Source organism: Tamandua tetradactyla, chromosome 3 (assembly GCF_023851605.1).
Source record: "Tamandua tetradactyla isolate mTamTet1 chromosome 3, mTamTet1.pri, whole genome shotgun sequence".
Taxonomy (NCBI): Eukaryota; Metazoa; Chordata; class Mammalia; order Pilosa; family Myrmecophagidae; genus Tamandua; species Tamandua tetradactyla.
This window is the reverse complement of record NC_135329.1, coordinates 82309851-82328658: the sequence shown is the minus strand read 5'-3', so window position 1 is coordinate 82328658 and position 18808 is coordinate 82309851. Positions and strand designations below refer to the sequence as shown.

Below are 18808 nucleotides of genomic sequence, written 5' to 3'. Positions count from 1 at the left end.
CGGCGGCTTGGGGTCGCTGGTGCTCGGGGGCTTCCGGCAGCGCTTTGTCCTAGCCGGCGAGGGGCGCGGGGCCCGGGCGCGGGCAGGTGCGGCGGGGAGGGGGCACCTCTGCAGCAAGAGGCGCCCTAGGTGGTTTAAGGTCAGGGTACGCGGAGATGAGGGCGGCGTTTGAGTCTGCAAAAGGAGGGTAGTGGGTGTTGTTCCTGCACTTGGGTTTCGGAACCTGGCGATTTCCATCATTTCCAGCATCTGCTCGTTCGCTGGCAGAGACCGAGCGTTCTCCCTTCAGCTGGAAAGGGCACTGTTTAGGCTTTCATTAAGGTCCAGAAAGGACATTTTGTGGCCCAGCTGTGGTTAACTTTGAAAGAGTGAACCTTTGCAACAGCTCAGTGGACGGGGTGATTTTCTTCTGTAGGATAGGTAGAGGTCAAGTGTGCGCTTAATGGATCGTATGAATTAGAATTTCATTAAGTCGCAGATAAGAAACAGTCCGAGCGCTTTGGCAGGCAAAGAAAGCTTTAAAGATGAAAGCGTCCCTTTACCTTAAACTCTGAAGTCACCTTGGTAATTTGAGATGCCTTGTCACAAACACAGTGAAAGACTTCAGATTAAAAGTCTTTTGTTTGTTTTTGTTAATGATAGGAACATATTTTTGAACTTACGTAGAGGAGTAGTGGATCGTTTTTGCTGTGACAGCCAGGAATTGGACGATTTAAGGCGGTTTTTCGTGGTGTCGAAGCTACCGTGGTGTCTGTCTTAAAAGTTTTTTGTTTCTTTTAATTTTATAAACGGGCTTACCTTGGGGCAGATGCTTGCGTGTCGTCCTCATGCTTGGTCGTGTGGGGAGTAGATGAGAGTTAGGGTCCGGAGGAAGGCCCCTCAGGCCTTGAGATTTGAGTACAGACTCCTCCAGGTTTGGGATTTGGGCTCTGCATCCCTGGCAGGCCCTGAGAAACGCCCAGAGGTTCCTCGGCTCCTCGCCCCTGCACTTGAGAGAGGTGGGTGGATTCGACTGAGTGGGGGAGACCTGGAACCCGTGGGTGGGGGTCGTGGGTGGGGTGGGCGGGGCCTCAGTGCTGCGGTGGCTTTGCAGCCGTTCCCCCACCAGGGCCCCGTGTACAGCTACCTGTCAACTATTTTCATTTTAAGGTTAGACAGAATTATAAGGCCAAAATTACCTGAATTCCAAACATGGGAAATATGAGTAATGGAATGCGACACAGGTAGAGGATTAGCATGGGAAAAAAAAAACAATGAAAGTACATTTGCAAATATTATTTTAACTTTTTATAGATTCTGTGGCTTAAAAGGAAACTTTTGTCTACCAAACTTAGAACTTCTTTTCTTGGATCAGTTGACAACAGTTTTACAACAACAGTATGTGAGTACAAGAGAGTAGTACTTTTACTTTTCTTACTTCCACTTACCGCCTTTATCTTTGCAGTTTGTCCGATTGTTCTGTTCAACGTGCATTTCTTCCAGTAGTTTGCAGATCTTGAAAGCGTACATTTGGGGGAGTAGAAAACTTTCCCCTCTTACATGCTCTTCTTAGAGGATATTAGACATTGTTGAGCATTTCCAATGTTGATTGTTGTAAGTATTTTCTCTTGTATATCTACGAAACTTGGTATCTCAGGGAGAAAGAGAATTTAAGCCCTTGAAATTAATTTTGTTGACGTGAAATGCTAATGTACAAGGCCTTTGAAAATTTATAATTACTGTTTTATGTGGGAATTTTTTTAGATCATGGTATATTTTGAGACTAGAGAAAGTAGTACAGTGTCTTTTGAATACATACTTCCTTTTTGAGTTTTGATGGATTTTCAAAGTGAGGAATTTTTGCTCTCATGTTTTGTTTTTAAAGCCAAATCTAAGATTTTGTCTATTCTGGTGCACATTTAAAACCACCTGTAAGAATTCTGACAGCTGAGCCATTTCAAACAGAAGCTTTTTATTTTTTGTGAAAAATAACATATATACAAAACTATATTTCAAAGCACATCGCAGCAGTTAATTGTAGAACAGATTTCAGAGTTTGGTATGAGTTATAAATTCCACAGTTTAAGATTTTTACTTCTGCCTGGGCTAAGACACTGGAGATTATAAGAAATGTCAATATAATGATTTAAGAGTCATACTTGTCTGTTAAATCCTACTTTCTCTGTATAACTCCATCACCTTTGATCTTTTTTCCACTCTTTAAGGGTATTTGGGCTGTGCCCATTCTAACTTTTTCATGTTGGAAATGAAAAATTTCATGTTGATAATACGGAATAGGGGGATAGAACTAGTTGATGTTCTGGAGAGGCTGGCCCCTCTGCGTTTCAGGACTTGACTGGTCCAAGGACCCATCTGGAAGTTGTAGGTTTCTGGACAGTTACCTAATGCATGGAACCTTTGTAGAATCTTATATAATGCCCTAGGTGTTCTTTAGGATTGGCAGGAATGGTTTTGATTGAGGCTTGGCAAGTTATGCTAGGTAACTTCTAACTGAAGCATGCATAAGACTTCCAGAGTAGCCTCTCAAACAGGAGCTTTTTAAAAGTGACACCAGCTGGTTCCCAAACTGGGAAATTGGAGGGTGTTGGATGACCATTGGTGATGGCAGGTTGATGATGGGTTTTGCCCTTACTTATTCATTATGCAAATTTTTAAAAATAGAACTATATATAGTACCTCTGTATACTTAAGATCTTGATGTAATGACTATTGGCATTTTGCTGTATTTCCCCTTTTTTGTGGAACTCTTTTAAATTGCAGATGTCATTTTCATCCTTAAATCATTTCTAAAAATTACAGATTTTCTAATGCATCGCTAAAAATTAGATGTCTTTGTGTAACACAATACTATTATCACACTTAAAAAAAATGAACAAATCTGATACCCAGGCCATATTCCTATTCTTTCCCAAATATTCCTAAAATATCTTTTTACATTTAACCTTTTAAGTCCAAATCAGGATCTAAACATGCCCCTATTGCCTTTATATCTAAATTTGTTAAAATCTAGAACAATCCTCACCCTTCCCCCAACTTTTTTCAGGCCACTGACTTGTTGAAGAAATCGGGTCATTTGTTCTTTAGAATGTACTGGTTTGTCTGATTGCTTCATAGTGTCATTGAGCATATTCCACCCACCCCCCACCTTTTCCTTTAAACTGGAAGTTGGGTCTATGGGCTCCACTAAATTCAGATAATGTTTTTGTAACAGTACATCTTAGATGCTGAGTAATTCATAGTTCCATCAGCTAAGGATGCACATGATGCATAGTAGCTTGACTTTTAGTGATGTTAAGATTGATCAGTTGGTTTTGATGAGATGGTCAAGGTACATGTCCACTAATTAATAAACAGATGTTTTTCAGCAATTCTGAATTAAATTTAAAAAGTATTTTTATTGAGATATCTTCACATATATACATTTCATCCAAAGTGTACAATCAGTGGATCACAATATCATCATATAGTTGTGTATTCATTGCCATGATCATTTTTAGAACATTTGCATCACTCTAGAAAAAGAAATAAAAAGAAAAAGGAAAAAAGCTCATAAAGGCCATACCCCTTACTCCTCCCTCTCTCATTAACCACTGGTATTTCAGTCTACCTAATTTTTTAACCCCTTATCCCTCCCCCATTATTTATTTATTTTTTAATTGTTATTTTTTTTCACTCATCTGTCCATACCCTGGATAAAAGGAGCATCAGATACAAGGTTTTCTGAATTAGATTTTTTAAAGTATCTCAAATTAATTTTTATTGCTATGAAAAGTCTTATATTTTCTATTGCATAGTTCTTTTATTCAAAGAAGGTATTTATGAGCTACCTCTGTGCCAAACACTGTGAGATGCAGGGAGAAAGTGGGGAATGATGTATTTTCCCTGCCCTTTAGGCTCACAGTTTTGGGAGAATTTTTTTTTTTAAACTTTTTTATTGTATAGTATAACATGTATACAAAGCAAAGAAAGAAAAAAGCAATAGTTTTCAAAGCACTCTTCAGCGAATAGTTAGAGGACAGATCCCAGAGTTTGTCATGGGCTACCATACGATTCTTTCAGATTTTTCATCCTAGCTCCTCCAAAATCTAGGAGGCTAGAAGGTTTAAATATTTTTTTATCATCACAATGGACTTTTTTCCTTCTTTTTTTGGTACAAAATAGCATATATATGAAAAAACAATAAATTTCAAAGCACAGAACCACAATTAGTTGTAGAACATATTTCAGAGTTTGACATGGGTTACGTTTCCATAATTTTAGGTTTTTACTTCTAGTTGCTCTAAGATACTGGAGACTAAAAGAGATATCAATTTAATGATTCAGCATTCATATTTCATTTGTTAAATCCTATCTTCATGTATAATGTCACCATCACCTTTGATCTTTCCATTCCTCTCTTAAGGGGTGTTTGGGCTATGGCCATTCTAAATTTTCTATATTGGAAGGGGCTGGGACTAATATGGGGTAGGAAGATGGAAATATCTGATGTTCTGGAGAGGCTGGGCCCTCTAGGTTTCAGGACTTATCTGGTCCAGGGATCTATCTGGAGGTTGTAGCTTTCTGGAAAGTTACTTTAGTGCATGGAATGCTTGTGGAATCTTAAATATTACCCTAGGTGTTCTTTAGGATTGGCTGGAATGGTCCTTGTTGGGGTTTGGCAAGTTATGATAGATAGCAATGTCTAACTGAAGCTTGCATAAGAGCAACCTCCAGTGTAGCCTCTTGACTCTATTTGAACTTTCTCAGCCACTGATACTTTATTAGTTACACTTCTTTTCCCTCTTTTGGTCAGAATGAAATTGTTGATTCCACTGTGCCAGGGTTGGATTCAGCAGTTTTGGGAGAATCGTTATCTTGTCATTTGAACATCTTACTTACGGAACTATTTGGCATTTGTTCACAGCTCTTGTGTTCACTGGCTTTTTTTTTTCAGCGCAGCCCTTTTGTCAAATTGAGGAGAGAACTAGGACATTTTCTTTTGTCAATCTCATATATTTTCTATTTGTAATTTTCAGTTCATTAAAAGCTTTTTAATCACTTTAGGAAATGTTTATTATTAGTCTCTGGGGAAGTCATGCTTTCAGGACATTTGTCTTTGGTTATTTTGAAATGTATGTAATTTAGAAATCAAATGCAATTCTATAAAAGAATTTTTAGTTGTAAGTGTAGGGTAAAAGTGTGTTATCAGTGTGGTCATCCTGGAGGAGGCCTTGTATTCAGTGCTTCCCAGGGCAGAACCCCTTTGCACCTGGTGTCTTGCATCTCCATGCAAGGTAACTGGTTGATGAGAGTTTCCCAAGAGCAGAAAGGCCTGGGGTCCCCTGGCTGTGAGAAGGCAAAGCCCCTTCTGATTTGGCCTTCTATTGCCTAGCCCTTTGCTCCCTGTCCTGCGGTCAGGATGGGCTCTTCATCCATTCAGTGGCAGGCTTGCTCAACACAGATTTATTGAATACTTTGGAGGTGTTCTAGATGAGCAAGAGAGACAAGATACTTTATTTTCTGTTGGAGGAGAGTCTCTCAGGTTATGTCTGAAACCTGAGTGAATTGCAGTAATGAACCAGGCAGTTGTTTGGGAGCGCAGTAGTCCAGGAGAACAGCAGTGAAAGGCTCTGTTCAAAACTACATAGGGCGAGCCATGGTGGCTCAGTAGGCAGACTTCTTGCCTGCCATACTGGAGACCCAGGTTTGATTCCCAGTGCCTGCCCATGCAAAAACAAAAAGAAAAAACGATATAAACGAACCTTCTTGGAACCTTTCTAATTTCAGCAATTATTAGTTCATGGTAGATCTTGTTCATCTATATACACTCTCTTTGTCCCCGTTATTTTGAAACAAATCCAAGACATCATAGTAATTTCATATGTAAATAACATAACCTGTTAATAATGAAATAATCTGTTAGTAATTTTGTGAAAGCATTCTACTGCACTTAGTTTAATGTATTACAAGACTGTAAAAGGATTAATTTTTTTTCCCCTAAGTTTCATATTTCTTGGATGGTAAAGCTGTTTTTTGTTAAAAAAAAAATACTAATCATAACCTGAACTATTGTGGTTTGAAAATTAAATATTGAGGAAAATTTAACGTCCTGTGCAGTCATTACTGTGAAAATGCCGTTGTCCCAAGGAATTAGTATATGAATAGGGTTATACACAACTTCATTGACCCTAATTTGGTCATTGTTTCATAGCATTCATCCATGTCTCTGGTCTTCATGGCAGAGTTATTTGATATTATGGGGAAGTAAAAACTGGGTGAACAACCTATCTGCTGCCCAGCAGGTTATTATGATTTAGTGAGTACAGCACAGCAGAGAATATATGTCCACCAGTGGTGGTTTAAGGGTAGGGAAGTTGGAAAGAGGGATGTTTGAGCTTGCATTTGAAGGATGGGTTGGGGCAGTCCCTTCCAGGCAGAGAATAGCATGAGCAAGAAAGTGGGGCAGAGAGGACAGCAAGAGCAGAAAGTGGGGCATAGAGAACAACAGGAGCAAGAGAGTGGGGCGTAAAGAACAGACTAGCCAAATTTGATACTCATCTGGTTGTTTGGGGGAAACTTTGGTAAGAATGTGGGCTGCAGCCAGATGTTGGAGACATTGAATTCAGGCATTTGTATGTCATTCTAGAGGCATTGGACAGTATCAGAGGATTTTGATCACTGAAGTGCCCTTTGAGGTTTATCTAACACTGGGGGGATAAAGGGACAGCATGGCCCTGAATTAAGATGTTGGCTGTAGGGATGGGTTTTCATGAGGGGTGAGAGGGTGAAGAAACTCTTGTTTCTGTTCAGAGTGTGATGAGTGGGAGAATGGCAAGGCCCTAGGTTCGGAATGTAGGGCATAATTAAGTTTTAGATTACATCATGGGTCCTAACAACACTGGGTCACCTGTTAGGCACAGTGGTAGAAATGCCAGTAAGCAATTCAGTCTTTGAAGCTTTGTCTCCTAACTATCTCGAAAGCCCCTTTTCTCTTTGTTAGTCTTGGTCTCTGGTCCATTGAATTGTCTCCATCCCATGCCACATTTGTTAATCTTCTTTTTTTTTGCTCTACAGTATTTTTTTAGTATTTTTTAATTTAGTTTACAGAAAGATTCTATTAAGTACAGGTTGCAGAAAGAAAATGTTTAGTGCTATTATTCGTTTTAAAACTCTACTCTATACAAATTTAATTCTGATCAGTATGAACAGTATTTTGTAGGTCTACTGCATATAAGGCCTTTATAAAAATGAAGTTACAGGCTGACATTATGTTCTGTATTGAGTGTCCATAGTCCTTGTGAACATTCGGTGTAAATGGTTTCAGATGGTCAGCTTTGTTTAAAGGTAATCAGGTTATTTTATTCATTGTTAAATTTTTTTTTTCTTGTCTTATTGAAACATCATTCACATACTACAAAGATCCTCTTTTTTTTTATTGTGAAACATATATTCAAAAAATCCATACATTTCAAAGTACATTGTAATAAGTTGTTATTGAACAGATTTCAGAGTTTGGTATGGGTTCCATTTCCACAATTTTAAGTTTTTCCTTCTAGCTGCTCAAAGACACTGGAGACTAAAAGAAATACTGATATAATGATTCAGCAGTCATACTCATTTGTTAAATCCTGTCTTCTCAGTTACAACTTTTCCTTCTCCTTTGATCTTTCTCCCAATCTTTAGTGGTATTTGGGCCGTGCCATCTAACTTTTTCATGTTGGAAAGGGCTGTTAATAATATGGGTTAGAGGGATGGAACTAGCTGATGTTCTGGAGAGGCTGGTCCCTCTGGTTTTCAGGACTTGTCTGGCCTAGGAACCCATCTGGAGGTTGTAGGTTTCTAGAAAGTAATCATAGTGCATGGAACTTTTGTAGACTCTCAGACAGAGCCATAGGTATACTTTAGGCTTGGCAAAACATGGTAAATGGCAATAGCTAGCTGAAGCCTGCATAAGAGTAGCCTCTAGAATAGCCTTTCAACTCTATTTGAACTCTCTCAGCCACCGATACCTTATTTTGTTAGAGTTCTTTTCCCGCGTTTGTCAGGAAGGCATTGTGAATCCTGTGGTGTCAGGGCCAGGTTCATCCCTGGGATAAAAGATCTTCCTTTTAAAGTGTTCAGTTAATGTATTTACAGAGTTGTGTATCCGTCATTGCTGTCAAGTCCCTGAACATTTTTATTACCCCAAAAAGAAAACTGTACCCATTAGCAGCCACTTCCCATCCTCCTATCTTCCTAGCCCTAACAATCATGAATCTATTTTCTATGCATTTGCCTATTCTGAACATATCATATAAGTGAAATTGTTTATTTCATACAAATGGAGCATGTGACCTTTTGTGACTGTTTTCTTTCACTTAGTAATATCCTGTCTTTGAGGATATTACTGTAGCATATGCATGTATCAGAACTTGATCCCTTTTATGACCAAATAATACTCCATCATTTAGATGTATCACATTTTGTGTGTCCATTCATCAGTTGATAGGCATTTGGTTTGTTTCTGCTTTTTGGCTGTTAAGACTAGCACTGCTGTGAACATTGGTGTCCAGGTTTTAGTGTGCACGGATGTTTAAATTTCCGGTTCCTGGGGTTGCTGTATTAGTCCAGAGCTTCTCTGCCTGCTGAATTGACTCAGCCCCACACTCAGGACTTTCCGCAGGATGGCTCTAATTTGTGTCTATATAATCGTCTTTGTTGGTTCCCTGCCTAGAGCCTAAGCAACAAACCCATTTGCCCATTATTCCTAGAATACGTCTTGCATTTTCTCATTTCTGTGCCCGATGTTTAGGGTTTATTGGAGATAATCACCTTCATTGTTTTTCCTGACAGTTCCTCTCCTCCCTGATGCTCCCTCACCTTAAGTTTGCTCTCCCTACTCACCCCTCACTTTACTCTCTTGTGGCTCTGAACACTTCGGTGTTTTCCCTGAATTATTATTCATGCTTTCTGTCTTATTCCTTCCGGGCCTTACCTGTACAGTAATATAGCCATCAGCATATGCGACTTCAAATTTAAGTTAATTAAAATTAGAGATAAGTTAAGATTCAGTTCCTTGGTTTTGCAGGCTGCATTTCAGGCATTAGATGGCCAGTTTGGCTGGTTGCTACCTTATATGTTCAGCACAGATGTGCATTTCCATCTTTACAGAAAGCCGTGTTGGACAGCGCTTTTCTAGACTGTAAACTGAGAGTAGGAACTATGACTTGCTCTTGTTTTTTTTGTGGCCTTTTCATAAAGTGCTTTGCTTTATCTCGAGTTCAATTAGGAAAGTTAAATTAGATCCTGGCACAAAACAGCAATAGGGATTTGGGAAGTACTCACTTCTCACAACAAGATGATAGTTGAACCTGAGAAGTAGAAGGACAATTTGAGGACCTCTATGTTGCCTATGTTGTAGATTTACCCAGAATGGGTTAAAAGTACAGAATAATATGGATTGGCAGTTGCTAATTTGTTTTTTCTTAAGACACGGTCGATTCTCCTGCCTACTTCCTATGCTTACCAGTGCTTCTTTTTCCTCTCTCTAGTCTGTTCTGTAGACCTTTGCTGTTAGATGAGGTAGTCTTTCACCATATGTGACTATTTAGATTTCAGTTAAAACTGAATAAAACAAAAAAATCAGACCCTTCAATAGCCCCTTTTCCCCACGTACTCAGTAACCAGCTGTGGCTACCATTTTGGCAGATCTAGGACATTTTTCATCATTGTGGAAGTTCTTTAGGAAGTGCTGTTCTAGACTTAACACTTAGCTGTTGTGATTGGTGGCTTTCGTGGCAAAAATCTGGCATCTGGTTTCTGGTTTAGAATTACTTATAAGTAGACAGCTGTTTAGGAAATGAATGTCCCAGTCATTCATGTCACCAGTTTATCCCTAATACAGACTAGAACTTGTTACAAAAGCTAAGGATGTGGCCAAAAATGTTTTTGTGTAGTTGATGCTTGGTTGTGAATATTTCAAATGTCAGGTGAGCTGAAATGTTAACAGAAGTTATTTAGGAAATAGAGAAAAATACAAAGAGGAAACTAAACCAACCGTAACCAGAGACAATCACTGTTAATATATTTATGTATTTCCTCGCAGGCTTCTTTTTTTTCTATGTTTATGCCACTGTAGGCACATACCTATATACATGTAGCTGCAAATTTAGGATTATGCTGCATAATGCAGTATTATTTTCTCCTTTTTTAACTTAACATTGTGTCAGTCTTACGTTATAAAGCACTTTTTAAGAAGCAGCTGCATAAATTTCATGCTCTGGATATAGCTTATTTAACCGTTCTCTTTTACAGAACATTTAGGTTATTGCAGATTTTTTTTTTCACACAGCAAACGCTTTTTTCCCGTTAGTGTGTGATGGACTGAATAGAGTTGTAAAAGAAAGTTTACAGCGTCCTTGTGGGTGCCTGTTAGGGCATTTAGTTCCTTTTCTGTTCTCTGCCAGATGAAGTGGCATGAAATGCTTTATTTCATACTGCACTAGGAAAAGGGTTCCTGATGTGTTGGAGAAAACATTAAGAACAAACATCCTTGGCTAAATTATGATTTTTTGTTTTCTTTTTAGTTCTTGAAATCATGAATCCTGTTTATAGCCCTGGATCTTCTGGGGTTCCCTATGCAAATGCCAAAGGAATTGGTTATCCAGGTAAGCACATAAAATTTTGTTTCCATTATTGAACTTTGAACACTCAGTGAATTCCCATATCACTGAGAATGCTTTTAGTTGAAAAACCCCTCTCAAAGTGACTTAAACAAGAAAGAAAGTGTATTGGCTCATGGAACTGAAAAATGAAGTGATAGGAGATAGGACAGGCTTTGGTTGAAGCTTGGTCTGGTGGCTCAGGCTGTGGGGAGGGGCGAAGATCTAGTGTCTCTCCTTCCTGGCCTCAGCTTCTCTTCCACATAGTAGGACTGAGCACCTTCCAGCAACCCCTGGGCTGTGAGCCCAAGGGTTTTTTCAATGGGGGCTCTTGTTCCCTGTGCCCATCAAAGGCCTGGGGTTTTATTGACTGGACTCAGCCTCCATCCTTGCTTATCCTGCCCTGAGCTGCACTCCCACTTTCAGTTGGGCCCGCTATCACAAACATGAGCTCTGAGGGTAGGTGTGAAACAAAAACTGGGGGAATAGGAGCTAGTTGGTCAAAAATAGCCAGTGCTTGTCCTACGTGGAAACTGCCAACAAGGAGTAATAATTTATATATAATGTTACAATTTCATTGAGGGTTTTGATAAGATAGTGTATGAGATAACCCTAACACCCTATTACTACAAAACCCCTAGGAAATTGAGTAAAATAAATGTTTTAAGAACATATGCCTAAGCTTTCAAGAAAGTAAGTGCAATATTTGTAATGAAATATGAAAGTGATATAAAACCATTGTATTTGGCTATTAAGCTGATGTTGTGCTTGCCCTGTGGGCATATGCTCTTTGAGATGTTAAACAGCCCACATGGGGACAAAGCATGAGGACTTAGGACCTTGTAAGTCTGGAGTTGGAATGGGGAGCTCCACTAAATCTAGTACTTTTAGAGGGCTATGCTCTAGGGATCAAAAGGTAGATTAAGAAATCTACTCACTGGCCCAACAAGGACATTTGTCTCTGCTTGGGCTCTGTGTGGGAGGAAATCTTTTCTAAGAATTCTTAAACATTCAGAGATGTTTGGGACCCTAGTTCATATTACTTACTTCCCAGGGGGTCCAGAAGTTGGGAAATTAGCATTAACTTCTAGTTCTGCCTGCATTACTCCAGAACCCCAGCAGAAGCAATTGCAGAACTGCCCTGGAGCCATATCCTCAAGCCTGTTGTGTGGACCTACTGACCAGGATCACATAACATTTCCCAATGAGTGAGAGTTGGCAGTCATGACAGACTGTGTTTAGAACCAGCAGATAGAGACCATCTCACATATAATCAGCTTAGAATAAGTGAAGATGTAAAAGAAAGAATAAAAAACAAGACCTTGGGGAAAAAGGACCAACTAGAACTTACAGAGGTACAAAATGGCATTTGAACAAAATGCAGGCTACATTGCTGATAAAAAACTACTAAACAGAATGAGAATGCAACAGAGAAAGGGGGAAAATAGGTGACTGTTTAAGAAATATAGGTATTAGAGGGTGGGCAACAGTGGCTCAGTGGCAGAATTCTTGCCTGCCATGCCAGAGGGATTCGATTCCTAAAGCCTGCCCATGTCAAAAAAAAAAGAAAAGAAAAGAAAAGAAAAAAAGAAATGTAGGTGTTAGAATGAGGTAGTTGAAGGGAATTGAACTCCAGATGGAACAGATAGAGAGTGGAGAAAGAGGAGTGATAGAATTTCCCAGAGTTGAAGAGCAATAATTTAGTGATAAGACTTCCTGGTAAATCTTTAAAGTATTAACACTGGTCTAAACAGAGGGTAAATGTAGCTGAAGAGGATCCTGAGTTGATCAGGAGCCAGGAAATAGCCCAAAACCTATGGTATTAGTATTGCCTGACTATCTTATTAAGCTTGATAGAACATCAGTTACCTACCATGTACCAGTTCTGCACAGGCTGTGAGGGTGTGCTGCAGCCTAAAAATTTTGTTCCTGCTTTTTGACTGGTCTTTAAAGGTAGGGATTGACAAACTTTTTATGTCAAGGGCCAGTGTGGTAAATTGGATCATGTCCTGCACAAAGGATTCAAGTCCTAACCCCTAGTCATCTGGTGTGGACATTTGTGAGTAGGCTCTTTGAAGATCCTATTTAGATGAGGCTGTAATCCATACAACTAGGGTCTTGGAAAGCAGAGGAAATTTAGACACAGTCAGTCAGTTAGGAAAACCTAGAGGAGAGAGATTGCTGTATACCGGGACAGAGGCATCTACAAGCCCAGGAGTGCCAAGGATTGTAGCATAGCAGTGCCAAAATGCCACAGATTTTGGGAGAAAGCATGGCCTGGTGGACTTCTTAGACTTCTAGCTTCCAAATTATGAGACAGGAAATTCCTTTTGTTTAAGTCAACTCCTGGTATGGATTTGTGATAGCAGTCTACAAAATGAAATACTTTAGGCTTTGTGTATTATCCCTTCTTTGTTACACTTTAGACTTTGTGTATTATTCCTTCTTTGTTGCAGTTGCTCAGCTCTACCTTTGTAGAAGCAAAAGCAGTCTACATGATACTTTGCAAATGAGTGTGGTTGTGTTCCAGTAAAGTTTTACAAAAGTAGTTATGAGCAGGATTTGGCCTGTGAACTGTAGGTTGCTGACCCTTGGTCAAAAGAATTAGAGAAAAACAGTTTTTCTTAATGTTTTCTTGATAAGTCTTAAAATTACATTTAAATAAAATTTCTGTAACTTTAAAGCAGTTTTAAATTTTGTATCATTTTGTATAGTTTCTCCTTACTTCATTATACTGTATCTTACCAGTCTTGCCTGTTTTCTTGGTTTTGGTGTTTTTATTCTTTCTGGCTTTTATAAAACTGTCTGTATCAGTAAAGACTCAATGCAGGAAACAGAGACCATTCCAGGTATGTCAAACCAGGAGGGGTTTAATATAAGGAATTATGTGGATATAATATAAGGAATTATATATTCCTTAAAATATAAGGAATTATAAGGAATTAAATTTTGAGGCTAGCTTAGCTTCAATATGCAAAACTGACAAGACATTATAAGGGAGGAAAGTGCTTTTTTCATACTCTTGCCAGCAAATTGAGTGACTGGTATATAATTTTGTTTTTATTTACGTTTACTAGAAAAGAAGAAACGCTTCCCACTAAAAACTTTTGGCAAGAAAGAAAACACTCCTCCCCCCAAAAAAACCCACCTTTTTGCTCATTATCTTCACTTTATTACTTTCTTCTGGATTAATCAGTTTTTTTATTACTCCATTTTTTTCTTCTTTCAGAATATTCTTTTGCTTTTCTTTTAGTGGTTACTGTAGCGACAACAATGTTTTTATCCCTTCTGTGTGTTGTTGTGCTTTAGGATGTGACTATCCTCATTCCCTGCTATCAGCAAGCTTTCAGAATACTCAGGTTTACAGTTATCGGTGTTTTTCATTGCTCTCTGAATTTATGTGATAATTTCCCCTTTACCTGAAGAACTCCCTTTAATATTTTATTGCAGATCTGCTAGCAGTGAATTTTGTTTTTGTTTGTGAAAATGTCTCCATTTTGCTTTTTTTTTTTTAAACTTTTTTTGTTGTATAAAGTAGCATACATACAAAGCGAAGAAAGAAAAAAAAAAAGCAGTAGTTTTCAAAGCACTCTTCAACAAGTAGTTACAGGACAGATCCCAGAGTTTGTCATGGGCTACCATACCATCATCTCAGATTTTTCCTTCTAGCTGCTCCAGAACATTGGTGGCTAGAAGGAATATATATATTTTTTATCATCACTTGTTTCTTTTTTTGTTAAAAATAACATATATACTAAAAAGCAATAAATTTCAAAGCACAGCACAATAATTAGTTATAGAACAGATTTCAGAGTTTGGATGGGTTATAATTCCACAATTTTAGGTTTTTACTCCTAGCTGCTCTAAAATACTAGAGACTAAAGGAAATATCAATAGAATGATTCAGCAATCATACTCTTTTGTTAAACCCTCCCTTCTCTGTATAACTCCATCATCACCTTTGATCTTTTTGTCCCATTCTTTAGGGGTATTTGGGTATGGCCATTCTAAATTTTTCTTGTTGGAAGGGGCTGTCACTAATATGGAGTAGGAAGATGGAACCAACTAGCTGATGTTCTGGAGAGGCTGGGCCCTCTAGGCTACAGGACTTATCTGGACCAGGGACCCATCTGGAGGTTGTAGGTTTCTGGAAAGTTACTCTCATGCATGGAACCTTTGTAGAATCTTCTGTATTGCGTTAGGAGGTCTTTAGGATTGGCTGGAATGGTTTTGATTGAGATTTGGCAAAGTTATGATAGGTAGCAATGTCTAACTGAAAATTTGTGTTAAGAGTGACTTCCACAGTAGTCTCTCGACTCTATTTGAACTCTCCCAGCCACTGGTACCTTACTAGTTACACTTCTTTTCCCCCTTTTGGTCAGGATGGAATTGTTGATCCCATGGTGACAGGGCCAGACTCATCCTTGGGAATCATCTCCCATGCCGCCAGGGAGACTTTCACCCCTGCATATCATGTCCCATGTAGTGGGGAGGGCAGTGATTTCACTTGCAGACTTGGGCTTAGAGAGAATGAGGCCACATCTGAGCAACAAAAGAGATCCTCCAGAAGTAACTCTTATGCATACCTATAAGTAAGCTAAGCTTCTCTGCTACCTACATAAGCTTCACAAGAATAAGCCTTAAGACCAAGAGCTTGGTCTGTTGATTTGTATGTCCCTAATGTTTGACACAGTATCAGGGGATTCCCTGATGGTAAAGTTTAATAGTTCCATATTCTTTCTCCCATCCCTCAAAGGACTTTGCCTATACTTTTTGATTATCTTCTTAATGTATTTTAGGATGTATCCGGGCATTACATTAAGTTATACTGGATTAAAGGCCCTCATTCTTATTCTGGGTTCCCTGCATTTCATTTGTTCAGTGAGCTATCCAGATAGGTTGAGTTAGATTCTGTGCTAGAGGAAATTTAGATTCCAGACAAAATAAACCTTTTGTATTTTGCTTTAATTTTAGAGCCTATTTTTCCTGAATATATTAGTTTCCTGTGGCTTCTGTAACAAATTACCACGTGTTTGGTGTCTTGCAACGTAAGTTTATTCTCACGGTTCTGGAAGCCAGAAGTCTGAAATCAAGGTATCTGCAGGTTTGCGCTCTCTCTGGGTATTCCAGAGGAGAGTCCTTCCTTTCTGCTTTCGTGAGCTGCTCCTGTTTCACTATAATATTGTCTTCTGCTTGAAGTTACTATAACATTCATCTATTGAATTCTTCAACTCTTATCATTTATCTTCATCTTCTGTTTTTTCCAGCATACTAAGTTCATAGTTATTTTTAAAGACATGTTTTGCGTGTGTGTGTGTGTGTATGTGTGTGTGTGTGTGTGTGTGTGTGTTTTGATATGCTGTGAATTTTTTTTGTTGGGGGGAATGCATGGGCCGGGATTGAAACCTGGGTCTCTCACGTGGCAGGTGAGAATTCTATCACTGAACCTGTTGGTTTTTAAACCATGTATGAATCTGTTTCTATGGTCAGTTTGCCTTTTTGTTTTATTTTTCATTCATGTGTCCTGTCTCTTGGCATTTGTAGTGTTTTTTATTGCATTTCATATGTAGTATATTAAAAATTATGGGTGGCCCAGTTGATATCTTCCTTTTCTAGGCAGATACAGTAGTGGTTGATTTCCTCCACTGAGGAGCTGAGCTGCTGTGTTTTAGTTCTGGCAAAAGCCTCAGGCTCCCTTTTTCCCAGGACCATCCTGGGGTCCTCAGCTCTCATCTTTGGCTCTTCAGCACTAGCGCAGAGTAGAAAATTTCAGTTTGCAGCTCTCTGGTTTTCAGTTTAGTCTTCCTCAAGGATAGCTTTGGAATTTGGCAGATTCTTAAAGGGGACGTCATCTGTTTGTGAGGCTTGTCCAGTGTCCTGTCTCATCACCCCTGCCCTGCAAGGTCACCAAAACCCATGCTTACTTTTCTTTTCTCTCATGTGTTCCTGCCTGTGCCCAGGCCAAAAGCACATGTGCATTCTGTTTTTTCCTTTTTTACAGAGAAGATAGCAACTTCTGAGGTGCAGTGAGGAATGCCAGCGTTTTGGGGAGAATAGCGTTTGTGAAAGGTAAAAGTTGGAGGGAAGCAGAGTTGGGAAGGGAGAGCCTCAGATTGTGATGTACAGCCGATGGTCTCATCTGGCCCATTGGGAGTTTGGAGACGGGGTAACCAGTTAGAGGGGACCCGCAGTAGGTGGAGCCCACGTGCTCCCCATGGCCGAGCAGCAGGCTCCTTCTGGAAAGGAGATGCAGGCAGTGTTGGGCATTTGCTTTGTCAATATGACGTAGTCTAGGAATCACTCCGTACACAGAAGTTTGCCTTGTTCTGTTTTACATAATACTGTTTTACAAAGCTCTGTCTTGGGAGGTTTCCATACTTTATTCAGTCAGTCTCCTTTTGATGGATATTTGGGTCATTTGTAGTATTTTGCTATTCAAATAATGCTGTAGTGAATAGCCTCATACTTAGGTTGCTTGCATTTATGGTAATTATCTTCCAAGTAGATTCCTGGAGGAGGCATTGCTGAGTTGGAGGGTAGGTGAGCCTGTACTCATTTTTTTTTTTAATCTGTGGATTTTATTGAGATATATTCATATACCATATATTCATCATCACATACCATATACCAAAGTATACAATCAGTACTGTGTCTCACAGTATCATCACTTAGTTGTATAATCATCACATTCAATTTTCATTGCCTGCGTTGTTTTAAAACAGTTTTTATTATGAAATATGTATACAAAAAAGCAATAAATTTAAAAGCACATTGTAACAAGTAGTTATAGAACAGATTTCAGAGTTTGGTTTGGGTTACTCTTCAGGGTGGTGAAGAGTTTTGTTGGCTGACACTGTGGAGGGGTGAGGGCAGGAAAGGGAGCAGAAGCCACCCAGAGGGATGAGGTGATCACATGTGCAGGCAATGACTTGTTGCTGGTAGTTATGCTGTTTTAAATATTTGTTAGGTAGGTTTTCTGTTTCATTTTAGAGTATGTTAAGTCACTATTAGAAGATTAGGCCAGGAAGGGCCATGGAAACTTTTTTTTTAAACAGTGAAACCTTTTTAAAAAAAAATTCTCAGTGGCTCCTTAATATCTAAGGTAGATTATAGCAGCTCCTAAGGTGGATTGAGGGCAGTTCCAGCACTGACTGACCTACCTTTGTCCACTGTCTCAGGGCTCTGAGGAATTGCTGAGGGTTTATGGAAAATACTTTGAAAACCACCATCTTAGCCTCTATAATGACCATCTAGGTCTGTTTCAGGTTGAAACTGTCCTTGATGTCCAAGGTGATTGAACACGACAAACATTTAACCACCATAGGCTGTTGTCTGGTTTATTAGAGAGGGCAGGTGGAAAAGTGATAATCTGGGAGGGAAACCCAGAATAGTTTCTGCTGAAGGAGAGGAGGATCAGTTTTGAGACAGAAAAGCAACTGGTTTATGTAAGGGATAGGAACTGTGCACTTTTGAGTAGGTGTCCTTGGAGAGAGTGGGTGGAAGACTCTTTGGGGGTGCCAAGAGGAGGAGCCCCATCACCCTGCATGGCAGTACAGCTTGGAGCGGCAACTGCAGGGTTCATGTGAGGTTCTTTGTTTAGAGACTTTGGAAATGAAATCCATACCCACAAAGACTTTCCTTTGGGATTCCGCTCTGAACTCTCCTTGAGTTTTCACCTTACACTTTCCTTCTGCCTGTCTTTGGTGACTGCTATTTCCATGAACCCTAGAGATCATGTTTCCCTTTAAATATTCAGGCCATGTGCCCTCAGAGACGCTTCTCTAGATATCCTCAGCAGTTTCTTTTGAAGATTGCTGTTCTCTTTCAACATCTTTATTTATAAGTAAGGGGGGAGATTAACAGAGAAGTTTTACTTTCTCACAGTAAGTGACAGTGATTAAAACTGGTGGACCTGGTGCTTGAATATAAGGAAAGGCTTTCTTACCCCTACTGTCCTCAGGGGTGGGTGCCTCCAGCCAGTTAGCTGGAGAGGTTCAGGCAGATGACAGCCTCCCACCCCAGGCCATGAGGAAAGTGGAAGCGCAGAGCTGAGGCCTCCTTTGCTGGTGGACACCTGGCAGCCAGGATGTGACTGAAACACTGCCTTGTTTAGTGTCTCTGCCGGGTTTGCATTATAAATTACTAGAGGGTTTGCGTTATAAATTACTAGTCTTAGTAAGGATTAGTAA

General features: G+C 39.5%; 1 protein-coding gene across 5 annotated transcripts in view; it reads left to right on the top strand.

The window, feature by feature from the left end:
• The window catches only part of FAM168B (family with sequence similarity 168 member B), a 34438-nt gene that overhangs the window by 251 nt on the left and 15379 nt on the right, over positions 1 to 18808 (top strand). For 2 of the 5 annotated variants that reach the window (XM_077153422.1, XM_077153424.1), the window contains exon 2: positions 10545 to 10625. In XM_077153422.1, coding sequence (XP_077009537.1) covers positions 10556 to 10625 — 70 coding nt within the window. In that variant the 5' untranslated portion in view covers positions 10545 to 10555. Of the gene's footprint in view, positions 1 to 145; positions 999 to 1293; positions 1382 to 10544; positions 10626 to 18808 lie in introns of those variants that run through there. The other 3 variants (XM_077153420.1, XM_077153421.1, XM_077153419.1) reach the window with 3 other exon arrangements.